Below are 12,500 nucleotides of genomic sequence, written 5' to 3' on the forward strand. Positions count from 1 at the left end.
TAAAGACTTAGATTGTGTGGTTTAATATACTTTATGAGAAAGTATGGTGCGTTTAGTTCACTATGGAAATCGGTGTATGGACGAAGCCTTCCTTGGGGTGTGGCTAGAAGCTTGACAGTCACATTTGCTCAAGGCGAGAGAGCGCGACTGGTTCTAGGTCCAGTCTGACCCAGTTGAGGGGTACGATCACCTGACCACGCACCTGGGGTTAGCGCTGGGTGTCTGCCTTTCAGCTCCAGCTGGCAAAACTTCCCATCAAAAGGCTGCCAACACAATAAGACACTTGTCAGACTGACTTGTGACGACCACTCGCGTACCACATGACAACAAGAATATGAATAAATTCTGTAGAGGAATGGATACCCTCTGTGACTGTTTTCTTGAACCAGCTTTCCCGTATGTCCGCAACTTGACCATCAAGAATGTAGGATGGTTGAAATTTAGGCATGTGGTCATTTGATAATAGTAATAGTTATCGTATAATGAAACATCTTTAAGTGTTTCGCTATATATTGTTGTCACAAGGTTGTCCCTTATTCCATCCTGGCAAGATTTCCTCTAAAGTAATTGTTTTGTAATTCATAAATATCCTATTATGGCCTTAGCAAGTGTACTGTGGCCACGAGACGGAAATTAGGATTAATCCTCCTTTCCTTTTGGTTCCAGTAAACCACTGAAGGAAGACAATATTTTAAATAATGGTTGATATATTACATGTGGATTCACACAAAGGGATAATTCTGATTGAAGTTTTGCAGCAATGTTCTCTGAGATTCTACTATATTCATGTGTTTATTATGCAAAAAGGTTGAGTGTCACAAGATGTAATTTGTAATAAAATAACCAGGGGAATTAATGGTATTAATAAGGATGAAAACTGAAGCGGTTGTTTCTAAATAAAAATATTGTATTTTACATTTTTTAGTCCCTTCCATTATGATGTATTTGGAGTCTGTTTTGAAATCCAGGATACCTCATTACAATTCTCTGAGCTTCAATCTTTGTTTTTTTATATGAATCATTGAATCATTTTTAGCCAGGCTGAGACAGGAATATATCTTTCTTTGCAATCCAATTCACAGAAATGACGTGTAGAGGCCAGCCTTGAAATGTTTGATCTATAAATGTCACCCCAATATATATGATGCAGTGACAATGTCCTCACTCAGGTGGCAGTATTTCTGATCCGAGTTACAATACCATCCTATCAGTAAATAGTAACTCTGGCCAGGTGAAATTTGACTATGGCAAATTTCCTTTTAATTTTCCTCATTTTGTTATAATTTTTCTCATTACCTCCTCTCGTGTTGCGAAGAGAGACATGTACATGATATCTCAAAAACTTTGCATGGTGCCAGTAACTAAACTCTTACAGCAATCTATTCAAACATTTTGGATACCTGACCCCTTTCCCTCTGGGTGCCTTATATAATAGCTTTCACACTGCATCATATAACTAATACCACTTCAGTTGAAGAGGAGGAGAAGAAAATTGCAGGCACTGTCAAGGAAAGTGAAAACTACTTAATGATGATAGATCTTTAACTCTAAAGTTAACAAGAGCAACTTACTGTTTCTTGGGCATATTTCAGTCATATAGAAAAACAACTTTACATGTATATACTAACATGGTAATATATATTGTATTAATCTATTTCTCTCCAACACTGGTCTCAGATAATGGTACTCCAAATAAATATGATAGTCATATTTTACAAAATTTTGATACATGAATAAAGGCTAAATCAACACAAAAATATCTTCATTGATTTTTATTTTTATCCTATACATTAAAGTTGTAAAATCACAGCATATTCACAAACAAAACATTTAAAAAATTCTTGCACTTGTATAAATCACTAGTACCAAGACCAGAGGCAGTTTTACATGTTATATGTACACCAATCTTTGTACATTTTACTGTATGGGCAGGCTGGTGGGTGGGCGTGAATGTGGGTGTGTTTTTGTCCGACTGTTTGGTTTGACGTGTTTGCTTCTGAGAGTCAGTCTTACGTATCTACGACGGGAAGATATATCTGTGCCCTTACAAGTCCATACCTGAAAGTGGTTTCAATCTATTTCTATGTAATTGCAGCTATTTACACTTTGGCTTTTGCCAAGATAACGTATATGTTTTTTTTTAATACTGTACTTACTGGGAAATTTTGCGAGAACAATATCATGATGCATAGATATAACCACAAAACTAGTGTTTTCTTGATTATTATTCAATATTTCATACCATTATCATTATAGTATAACACATATTTTCAATCTATACAATAACAGAAAAAAAAAAAAAAAAGTTGATTGGGTACTTCGTAATATCATGTGAACAAAATCATTCATAACATATCCATACACAGGATACTTCAAAACGGAGCAAAACAGAAATACCACAAAAATATAATTACCATGTTCTACCCAACATCTTACAATATCATAATTCTATAATCAATGTGGTAACTCGTTTTTACTCGGTGAATCTGATCTCTTTCCTTCTTTACTTTCCGCTTATCATATCTATTGGAGGGGAAGTAAACTAACAAGATTAAATATTATATCAATATTACTAAATCCTAATTGAATAAATACATGCTCTCAATTTCATTCTCATGTGAATCAACTATTGAAATCCCAAAAACTCCATTATTTACCAGGCCTTGAGAATAATATACAAAAAAAGATTTACTATTTCATAGTAATCATAGATCTAAATGCCAACGTGTCCACTCATTTCTCCCGTGAATAACCGCAGTAAACAGTAAGCTTTGGCAACTGTGTGGACTCCGGACTTGCAATCGACATGCAATCGGCATGACCGGTGATCAATATGATCAGTAATCAGAAGGGTCTCGGAGTCTGAAGTCTGAGAAACGTACCACAAACGTTATCTGGATTCAGTATCATTCAACCATGAAAATGTTGCTGAAGTGAGATGAACACATCCTGTTCACTTCGTCTGGAACACCAAAAGCACGTAATCAATTTGGGAGTCAATCTTTATCTTGATGATAGAAATAATTTTCTTAGCATATATTTCATATAAAAGTAAAAAATATAGCGTTATAACCAAAACAGTTTGCAAGATGTCCTATTAGCAAAAACTATAAGTATACACCCAAGGGGTACACTGAACTACATCAATGTGTGACTACACTATTCGTCATTCAGTACAATCAATATATATAAACAAGGTTATGTTGCTCTAAGACTTCATATACACCTACACTTTCACATGCAAATGCAAATGCAAACAAACACACACAAACACACACACACACACACACACACACACACACACACACACACACACACACACACACACACACACACACCTGCTGTCTAATTCACCTTACCTGTAACTTCCACAAGATTAGCGTTTTTGTGACTCACAACAACGTAAAATTCCCTGCCGTCTCCGCAACGCCCGACCACCCAGTGATCTTGGGATGTTTTCACCACCAACTCTCCACTATTACACCTATAAGAAAAAAAAAGACAGTTATAAGACAGACAGGAGAAACGTGGTTGATGCGTTTCCAGATATACAGTATCATTCCATCCTTCAGAACAACCAATTTTGTTGTGAGAAAATCTAAGGGACATAAAAGTTTGGGGTTTTGTGTGTGTACAAAAAAATAAATAAAACAGAAATATATATTTTTTAAAATCTTTCTAAAGCCAAATGTTTCATGAATATCTAACCTGTTATGCATATGTTTGTTTGCACAAACATGTTTCATGTGTTTACCTATGTATATGTGTCTTGTTTACACGTGTGTGGACACGAGTGTACATGTGTGTGTAATGATAAAATAAAATTTTTGTTTTTTGCTCATGATAAGCGTTTAGAGCATACTGCAAAATTTAGAATAACCTAGATGAGCAGTATGAGCTTACGCCCTTATTATGGTACTAAAATTTTCCTGTGCAACCTAACATTTGTTGCATGGGAAATTCTAAAGGTGTGCACATTCATAATGCATTTAACTTCAATGCCAACGCTTTTGCAAATCCTCCACTTACTTCTTTATATCGGTGTGCATGTCAGCTATCGTCCGCATAACTTCCACAGGAACGGACAGGTTACCACCGTGGATTGTAGTTTTGGTCGCAAGGTTCATGTGATTGTGATAGACGTAACGGAAGGAGCTGCTGCTTCCGCTGTCCGAACTGGTCCCGCTGCTGGATTTCTTGTTGATTTGTTCCCCTATATCGCTAGCTAACTGAGAAACTTTGGCTTCTAAAACTCTGTCGATCTTTTCATACAGTGTTGGAGTTAATTTCTCACCGTCTGTAAAGAGCTTACCATAAGCATACACAGGCAAAAGACAACATCAGAAAATAATGATTTATTGTCATGCTTATAGTCAACAGACAAAAGAATTTAGACAGCTTTATGTGTGCTAAAAATAGTTACTATTTCATATATCTAGATATGTTCATGTTCTCTAAAGCTATAAGGCTGCAAAATGTACAGATGTAGCTGCATAAAACTACATTTAAATTATTTTTACTTTAAATACATAACCCTTGACTTTCAGCATCTTAAATATACAACACCACCCTTCAAATTGGTCTTACTCTTAATGCTATACAAGTATTTTCTAGTATTCTAAATCAAGTTTTATTACTATTGCCAATGTTTTCAGATAGCCATATGGAGCTCAGAAAGAGAAAAGAAGAAATCATGAAAATGGCTGGCTGCTGAGACTGGCCAAGGTGTCAGTTTCGTTAACATCTAATGTGATAATGCTGAGGAAAGCAATAAAATGTGCATAATTCGCCTAATGATTATAAAGACTGAGGGATTGAATTTTTAATTCCAGTCTTTCTTTGGCAGTACTGACTTGACACAGGATTTGAATCTTTAAAATAAGTGAAATTGCACTACTCAGTCACATGAAAACATATTGCTATTACTTATCTCCCAACTAACCTATAATCTTTCCTAAGCCATCTTCTGATACAAATAAACACAAAACATAAACATAAAAAACAATAACAATAATAGTAACAAGAATATGAAACACAAAATTACCTGGTAAAGTGAGACAGACTGTAGCTCCTGCAAGCGTGTATACTAACAAATGATATGGTTTGAGGTCTCCGCTCTCGCTGCGCGCGTGTATCTGGATGCTCGGAGTCACACCTATACCAACAAACCTGAGAGATGTCAGAGCAAAAGGAAATTAATTACTTAAGTTTTCTATCTTTGTAATTTATCAGCTGGCTGTGAGATTTGTGTGTAATGAATAATATGTTTTATCATGAATCTGTAGAGAAGGAGAGAAACAGAATACAATCGATGAATTTTAAAAACTCAATTACACCTAAAAGATGCCAAAGTAAAATCAAAGAGTATAGTTGACAAATGACTCTGAATTACAGCACAAATTTACACACACATATAAAGAAAAAGCAATTACACTGAAGTTTAAAACAGAAAAGCCAATTCAAAGAGAAATGAAGAGGAAGGCAAAATTATGTAAGAAGAAGAAGAAGGAAAGAAGAAACAGAGGTCAAATATACATAAACAATCCAATACTAAATACCCAACATACAGAACTTGTCTGTCTATATTTACAACAACAAATGTGTCACAATATTACATGTTCTCTACTATATATGAAATCACCAATATACTCAAATTCAAACCTTAAAGTATGTCTGTTTCAATGGAGATTGATTAATATATAAAAGAATGGTAGGGCAGACCAGGATTATTCCAAATAAATGTGAAAGGACTCCTATCAAACAATTAACAGTCTTCAATATAAGGCCATACTCCACATCATCTAATGTTTTCAATCCAAAGTGCCATAAGAGTAGAACAATATATAATTATGTGTAATTTATGATAATTAATGTGTGGCTGAAGAATTCACATATATGACAAGAAAAAAAAAAAAAAGGTTGTTCAATACCAGAATGCATAATCATTACCACAATCATGCTTTCTAAGACATGTCTGTTAATGGTCAGGCTATCCATACTCATGCATCTCAAAGTTAGTCTTGAAAATCATTTTATAATTCCCACGCAAAAATACGCCTGAACGTCCAGATCTTGACATAAAACAAGGTTGGATTCGATCCCGCTTGCAAGCGTCTACACACTTCGCCTCACAGATGTACAAAATAGAAGGACATCATCAATGACGTGATAGCCCATCTGCTGACACCATCTTGGAAGACGTGATAATGACATTTCCTCTATGACAAGATTTTGATATAACCCACATTCAGATTCAACCCTACATAGGATCAAATCCTTGCAAGGGTTATATCAACAGCTTTCTTGAACCTCCAGACATGTGTTGTAAAATTATATGACATATAGATATCCATATCAAACCAATTATAACAAATGAAACATTACCAAAGTTCTGATTTGCTACTTTGATACAAAATCTACATTCACAAATTTCTCGTTAGTACTGCATTACAATAAATAGAGTCAAGCCAAATCCCTTCTACAAAGCAAGCCAAGATGAAATACATTCATAGAGGCCATTTCTTCTAGAAATCATCCAATGACATTCCCCCCCATGCGACACAGCTGTTTTAACACGACAATGACAAAAAACTTACGTGATGTCCATCTTGTTACTTTTAGATTTTTGCAATTTGATTTAAAATATCTATCACTGTGGTTTTAATAATAATAATAATAATGATAAAAAAAAATAATAATAATAATAGTAATAATAATAATGATTATAATAATAATAATAATAATAATAATAATAATGATAGTAATAATAATAATGATAATAATAATAATAATGATAATAATAATAATAATGATAATAATAGTAATAATAATAAAAATAATAATAATAGTCAATAATAATAATAATAATAATAATATAATAATAATTTTCAAAAATATACATAAAGACATTATTAAAAATAATGATGATAACAATCAATATTTCATCGATAGAACTGAAACCAGTCCATCTTTTCGCCAACGCTGTCTCGCCGGAAGCTCCCCCACGAACATGCACAACACACTACAAGTACCTGCAGCCTGGATCCCTGTACCTGGAGAGATAACTGGAGGCTTTGGAGGGAGGGCCCGCCGAGCCGCTTCTCAAACACCCGGGCAACAGCTGATTGTTCAGGTACTGGGAGAGAGATCGCAGGTCCTCCATCCCCAGTCCACACCTGAGATTTGGTAGTTCTGGTTAGTTCTAAAGCTTTGAGGAAGAGGGAGAGAAAGAAGAGGAGGATGAGGAGGATGAGGAGGAGGAGGATGAGGAGAAGAAGAAGAAAAAGGAGGAAATGGAGGATGGAGGAAAAGAAGGAAATGGAAAAGGAAGAAAGGTAAAAGAGGAAGAAGAAGAAGAAAAAAAAACAAGGAAGAGGAGGATAAGCAGACGAACTATGGAATTAAAGGTCTTTCAAGTTCGTCAAAGAACAGCAGGTTCTTATACTGCTTATATCACAATGTTACCAGTTAATCTCAAGGTCTCTAAATAAATAAAAGAAAGTCTATTATGTTCCAGGAACCTCTCTTCAGTAATGACAAAACCTTGGACATCTAGAGAACTCATACGCCCTATTCTGATCCAAACAACACAAGATGAAACCCAACAACACTTCCTCCCAGAACACACCAGACAACATGATTATTGTAAAAGAAAGCCGTGTGGCTGATGCTGGGGAAGGAACCCTGGAGGAGTGAGAGACAGCAGTGGATCCTTAGGAATGTCTGTCTGTCTAGTGGAAGGAACGACACTCCCGACCACACGGAAAGGATGTCGCCACCGCTGACCTCCACCGAAGATAGGTACTGGAAAATAGAAATGAGAGTAAAATACATCTTGGTATGTTCATTAGGACGTGCTCTTATGTTAATACCTATACATCAGCACATAAACATGTCAATTTAATAAATTTTATTGTAATTAACTGTAGCTTGATAAATCTCAACTTTTATAAGCTTATCTCTGGCATGGTTTTCAAATCTAATCTAATAACTTGAAGTGGCAAGACAAACAAGATAGTAGTTGTGTCTCTGGGAGGCATATAATAATAATAATAATAATAATAATTATAATTGTATTTACCATTGTGATTATAAGCAAGAATTAGTTTAAAATTAGTCATAGAGGGTACTGGAATTCCAAGCATATTTTGGGTGTTCCTTGCTTTTATAATGAAGGCAAGTTGGAGTGAAATAATTGACTGAACTTTTTGCAAATAGGGGTGACATAATTGTGATCAATCATTCTCTTCTGCATTTCTCTAGAGACGCCTCCTTCTGAAGGCTCCTGTCTCCTCTCCTGTGCTGCTGCCAATGTTTCTACTATTCTGCAGGACCCAAGACCTTCCACCTCAGCCACATCCTTGACAATGTCAATTTACATCTTCTTTATGAGAAGTTGGACATGGACTACTTGCAAAAATATTAAAGTCATCTATACAGCTACTCCAAATCCAGCTGTGGCAATGACTCCAAGCTGGATTATGTACCACAACCGAACATGAATACAAACTCAGAGAGCTACTGTATGCCACTGAAGCTTGACCATGGGAATGGCATGCTCCTGTACAACCTGAGTGTGAGTGGCTCAAGTAAGAGAACTTGCTTAACTTTGGTTTCGAAGGCCAGGATATCCATAAATAAGGGGGGGTGGGGTCAGAACTGTGGGAAGGTGTATTCTTCCAGCATAACAGAGTGCCATCTCTAAACAGCAGATAAACACACCAACAGAAGAGAACAGATAGAGACTGCTATACTTGGTGCATAGTTTGCTATGACTATCGTGTGCGGAATATGAACTGGACTATGCACCCAGAGTATGGAGTGCCTCTTTGTCAGTAGTCTTGCTTTGAGTGCTACAACACTCTGAAATAATGCTAGTCTAGGTAATTTCCTTTTCTTGTACACATTGTTAGGAAAACACATACACGCACACGCACACGCACACGCACACACACTCAAAATAATATTTCAACAAAACCAATTTTTGAAACCACAATACTTCCTTTACACAAAGTGTAAACAACATGCTGAGCTAAAAGATATCTATACAACACACATGAATCTATTACAGCCTTGAAAATGACACATCAAATGCCTAATATAAACTTTATGAGATGGTAAAACAATTCATACAAAATAAAAAAAAAGGGTTACACGACTTCTTATAAAGCACAAAATGGCAACGGGGCTCGTGATTCATCATATGGCTCGAGACAGTACCTCAAGTAGCTATGGACAGCTGGCCATGCATTCTCACAACACACACCCGGAGTTATCTGGTTACTCGCGAAATGATTCTCAAAGCCTCTAAACATCAAAAAGTATTGCTACACAAATCAAAACAACACAAAAACATACACTACTGAAGAAACTGTTTAGCGTTGACTTCAGAGTCTGGAGCCCTGAGGTCGTCTGGACCCTGTCGAAGGACGCGTGCTGGAGTGTGAAGGCACGGTACATGTTGACTAGCCGCGCGCGCTGGACCACATCCTGGACGCCCTCACTCTGGTATTCTCGCACCGGCCCAGTGTCTCGCTTCTTTGTGATCCAGCCCACTGACACTGTCTGGGGATGTTGAATAATATCAATCTTTTAGACCGTTACTGTGATGTGAATCAAAATATGTTATGTGCGTCAGGGAGTTTATTAACCCTATGATGATGGTGTGTCACACCCATGTGACACGGCTAAATGCCTGATGACGGGCCCGTCGGGATTAGGTTAAGCGTTCATCTACACATTACATATCACATAATGGTGAAAGGCCTAACATGATTGTGTGTATCAAGAGACTAACAAGTATCACTCTAGTCATTATAAATCTTGTTATAATCACTACTGGAATAAAGGTCCAATAAAAATTGTTAAAAATCATACCAAAACCATCCAAACGTTGGGTTCCGGCTGGTAGAATGCCTGCCGAGTCTTCTGCGTGTGGACACCCTCGCAGTCACCATCTTTCTTGAAGGTACTGTGACAGAAAGTATTCCTGCATTTAGCTTCTTTTCAAACTCCAATGTATCCCCTTATAAACTGGTCACTTTTTTTTAACCACATCCGTCTCTTGCAATGCTCATGCACAAACTTGATATCCATATGTGTGAATAGTCTGAATATCGTATACTTGTTCACTATCATACTCATGTTATATCACAACACAGCAATTACATATAAGTACTACATTAACCTAATAAGCATCTGAAGATTCGATTCTAATAAAGTATGTTGGCTGATACTGTTAAACTTATTCATAGGCATTGGGCATACTGAGAAAACTAAAACTAAAACTAAAAAAAAAAAAAGTAAAGTAAAATAAAATAAAGTAAAGTAGAGTAAAGTAAAGATAAATGGGATTCAAATATTCTTTCCAAGAAAAGGGAAGAGATTCCACATTACATTCAGGGAAGATAGAGGGATGTAGAAAAGAAAGGTACAATGCACAGCATAAACACAATAAGCCAAGACAGGAGAGATGAAAACTAAAAAAACAAACTAGAAGAAGAAAGAGGACAAGAGAGAGCAAGAGAGAGAGAGAGAGAGAGAGAAAAAGAGAGAAAGAGAAAGAGAAAGAGAGCGAGAGAGAGAGAGAGAGAGAGAGAGAGAGAGAGAGAGAGAGAGAGAGAGAGAGAGACAAAGAGAGAAGAGAAGAGAAGAGAGGAGAGAGAGAGAGAAACAAGGAGAGAAAGAGAGAGAGAGAGGAAGGGAGAGAGAGAAAGAGAGAGAGAGAGAGAGAGAGAGAGAGAAGAGAGAGAGGAGAAAGAGAGAGAGAGAGAGAGAGAGAGAGAGAGAGAGAGAGAGAAGAGAGAGGAGAGAGAGAGAGAGAGGAGAGAGAGAGAGAAGAGAGAGAGAGAAGAGAGAGAGAGGGGAGAGAGAGGGAGAAGAAAGAGAGAGAAGAGAGAGAGAGAGAGAGAGATGAGAGAGAGAGATGAGAGAGAGAGAGAGAGAGAGAGAGAGAGAGGGAAAGAGAAGAGAGAGAAAAGAGAAGAGAAGAGAAAGAGAAGAGAGAGAGGAGAGAGAGAGAGAGAGAGAGAGAGAGAGAGAGAGAGAGAGAGAGAGAGAGAGAGAGAGAGAGAGAGAGAGAGAGAGAGAGAGAGAGAGAGAGAGAGAGAGAGGGAGAGAGAGAGAGAGAGAAGAGAGAGAGAGAGAGAGAGAGAGAGAGAGAGAGAGAAAGCAAGAGACAGCATTCAAGAGGAATCAACTGGGAGGAGTGATTCTGAAGCCCTTTGACAGTCCTCAATCTTCCTTTTCACTTGGCCATTGCACTAGCTTCCAGGGAACTGGGACAATTGTTCTGGGTCAAATGCATTAACCTTTTTAAGTCTATATAAAGTCTCTTTGACTGTATTACCATTTATCTACCCTATATATCCTTTCATAAACTCTAATATATACCCTTATAATCTATTAAGTGTTACCAAGAGCATAAATCTTCTCAAAGAAATATCCCGTTTCCTGTCCTAACATTATGTCCATATATCAGTCCTGTGCTAAATCACAATATTAGTATTTGATTGACAGCGAGAATATATTTTCAGATAAAGGAGTAAAGAATCCCATAGTATTGGTATTCTACTTTCTCCCTAAGACTCCCACACTCTCTTCCTCCCTCAGTGTTATTGTACACCATCCTACCATGAATATTTCTTACCATCATCTTTCAGTGAAGACTAATATCATATTCCCTTCATCAATTTTTGGCCTACTTCAAGACACCACATTTTCTCTACTTTTAATTAAAAAACAAATGAATAGACAAGTTTAGAGATAAATACACTCCTTAGTTATAAAATACTTGGTCAACTTATGCTTGAGTAGCTTTTGTTTATGAGACATATGCTAATGTAAACAACTCAATGAACTCAGACTCTTAGTGAAGTGAGCATGTCTGTAAATCCAACCATGTGATACATTCTTCATAGCTATCTGTGATGTTCTTCCACATGAAGACATCAAATAAAAGGAAAATTAAACAATATATATACCTCTACTGGCATAAAACATGAAATAAATAAATAAATAAATAAATAAATAAATAAATAAATAAGTAAAAAATAAAACAATTCAACAGAGGATAAGAATCTAACACATACTCTGCAAGCATCAGAATTTGCTGTCACAAGCAAATCACAAAATACCTTGAAAATCTGAAAATAAATACCTTGAAAATCTGGTGATAGCTTCTGCCAGACCCACTTGCCGGACTTGTATGTCTATCTCGGTGGAGCTTGGGTGGTAAAATAATACTTTTTCATGTTCCTGAAAAAAAATAAAAAGGATCATGGTTAGTTCTCTCTCATTATTGTCAATATTTAGCAGATTCACTTTATCTCTCCACTGAAACTCAGAATATTATAACTTACATAAATCAATTAAGCATAATGAGTTATGAGCAAGACTTAAAATGTGGCCAAATGCTTATGATTTTTTTCAATACAGTACTGAGGATTTTATATTAGTATTCATCAAGGTAGAGAAACTATTAAAGTAAAGTAAAGTAAAGT

General features: G+C 36.4%; 1 protein-coding gene across 2 annotated transcripts in view; it reads right to left on the minus strand.

Moving 5' to 3' along the window:
* Window positions 1-1,757: 1,757 nt before the first annotated feature.
* The window catches only part of Ccz1 (vacuolar fusion protein CCZ1), a 12,991-nt gene continuing 2,248 nt past the window's right edge, over window positions 1,758-12,500 (minus strand). Inside the window, exons 2-10 of one of the 2 annotated variants that reach the window (XM_043001966.2) lie at window positions 12,158-12,255; window positions 9,877-9,970; window positions 9,358-9,564; window positions 7,628-7,803; window positions 7,053-7,175; window positions 5,045-5,169; window positions 4,030-4,297; window positions 3,360-3,484; window positions 1,758-2,962 (exon numbers count right to left, since the gene is read on the minus strand). In XM_043001966.2, coding sequence (XP_042857900.2) covers window positions 2,907-2,962; window positions 3,360-3,484; window positions 4,030-4,297; window positions 5,045-5,169; window positions 7,053-7,175; window positions 7,628-7,803; window positions 9,358-9,564; window positions 9,877-9,970; window positions 12,158-12,255 — 1,272 coding nt within the window. In that variant the 3' untranslated portion in view covers window positions 1,758-2,906. Of the gene's footprint in view, window positions 2,963-3,359; window positions 3,485-4,029; window positions 4,298-5,044; window positions 5,170-7,031; window positions 7,176-7,627; window positions 7,804-9,357; window positions 9,565-9,876; window positions 9,971-12,157; window positions 12,256-12,500 lie in introns of both variants that reach the window. The other variant, XM_043001965.2, reaches the window with a different exon arrangement.

Source organism: Penaeus japonicus, unplaced genomic scaffold (assembly GCF_977035675.1).
Source record: "Penaeus japonicus unplaced genomic scaffold, GWHDUDI00000001_assembly GWHDUDI00000037, whole genome shotgun sequence".
Classification (NCBI taxonomy): domain Eukaryota; kingdom Metazoa; phylum Arthropoda; class Malacostraca; order Decapoda; family Penaeidae; genus Penaeus; species Penaeus japonicus.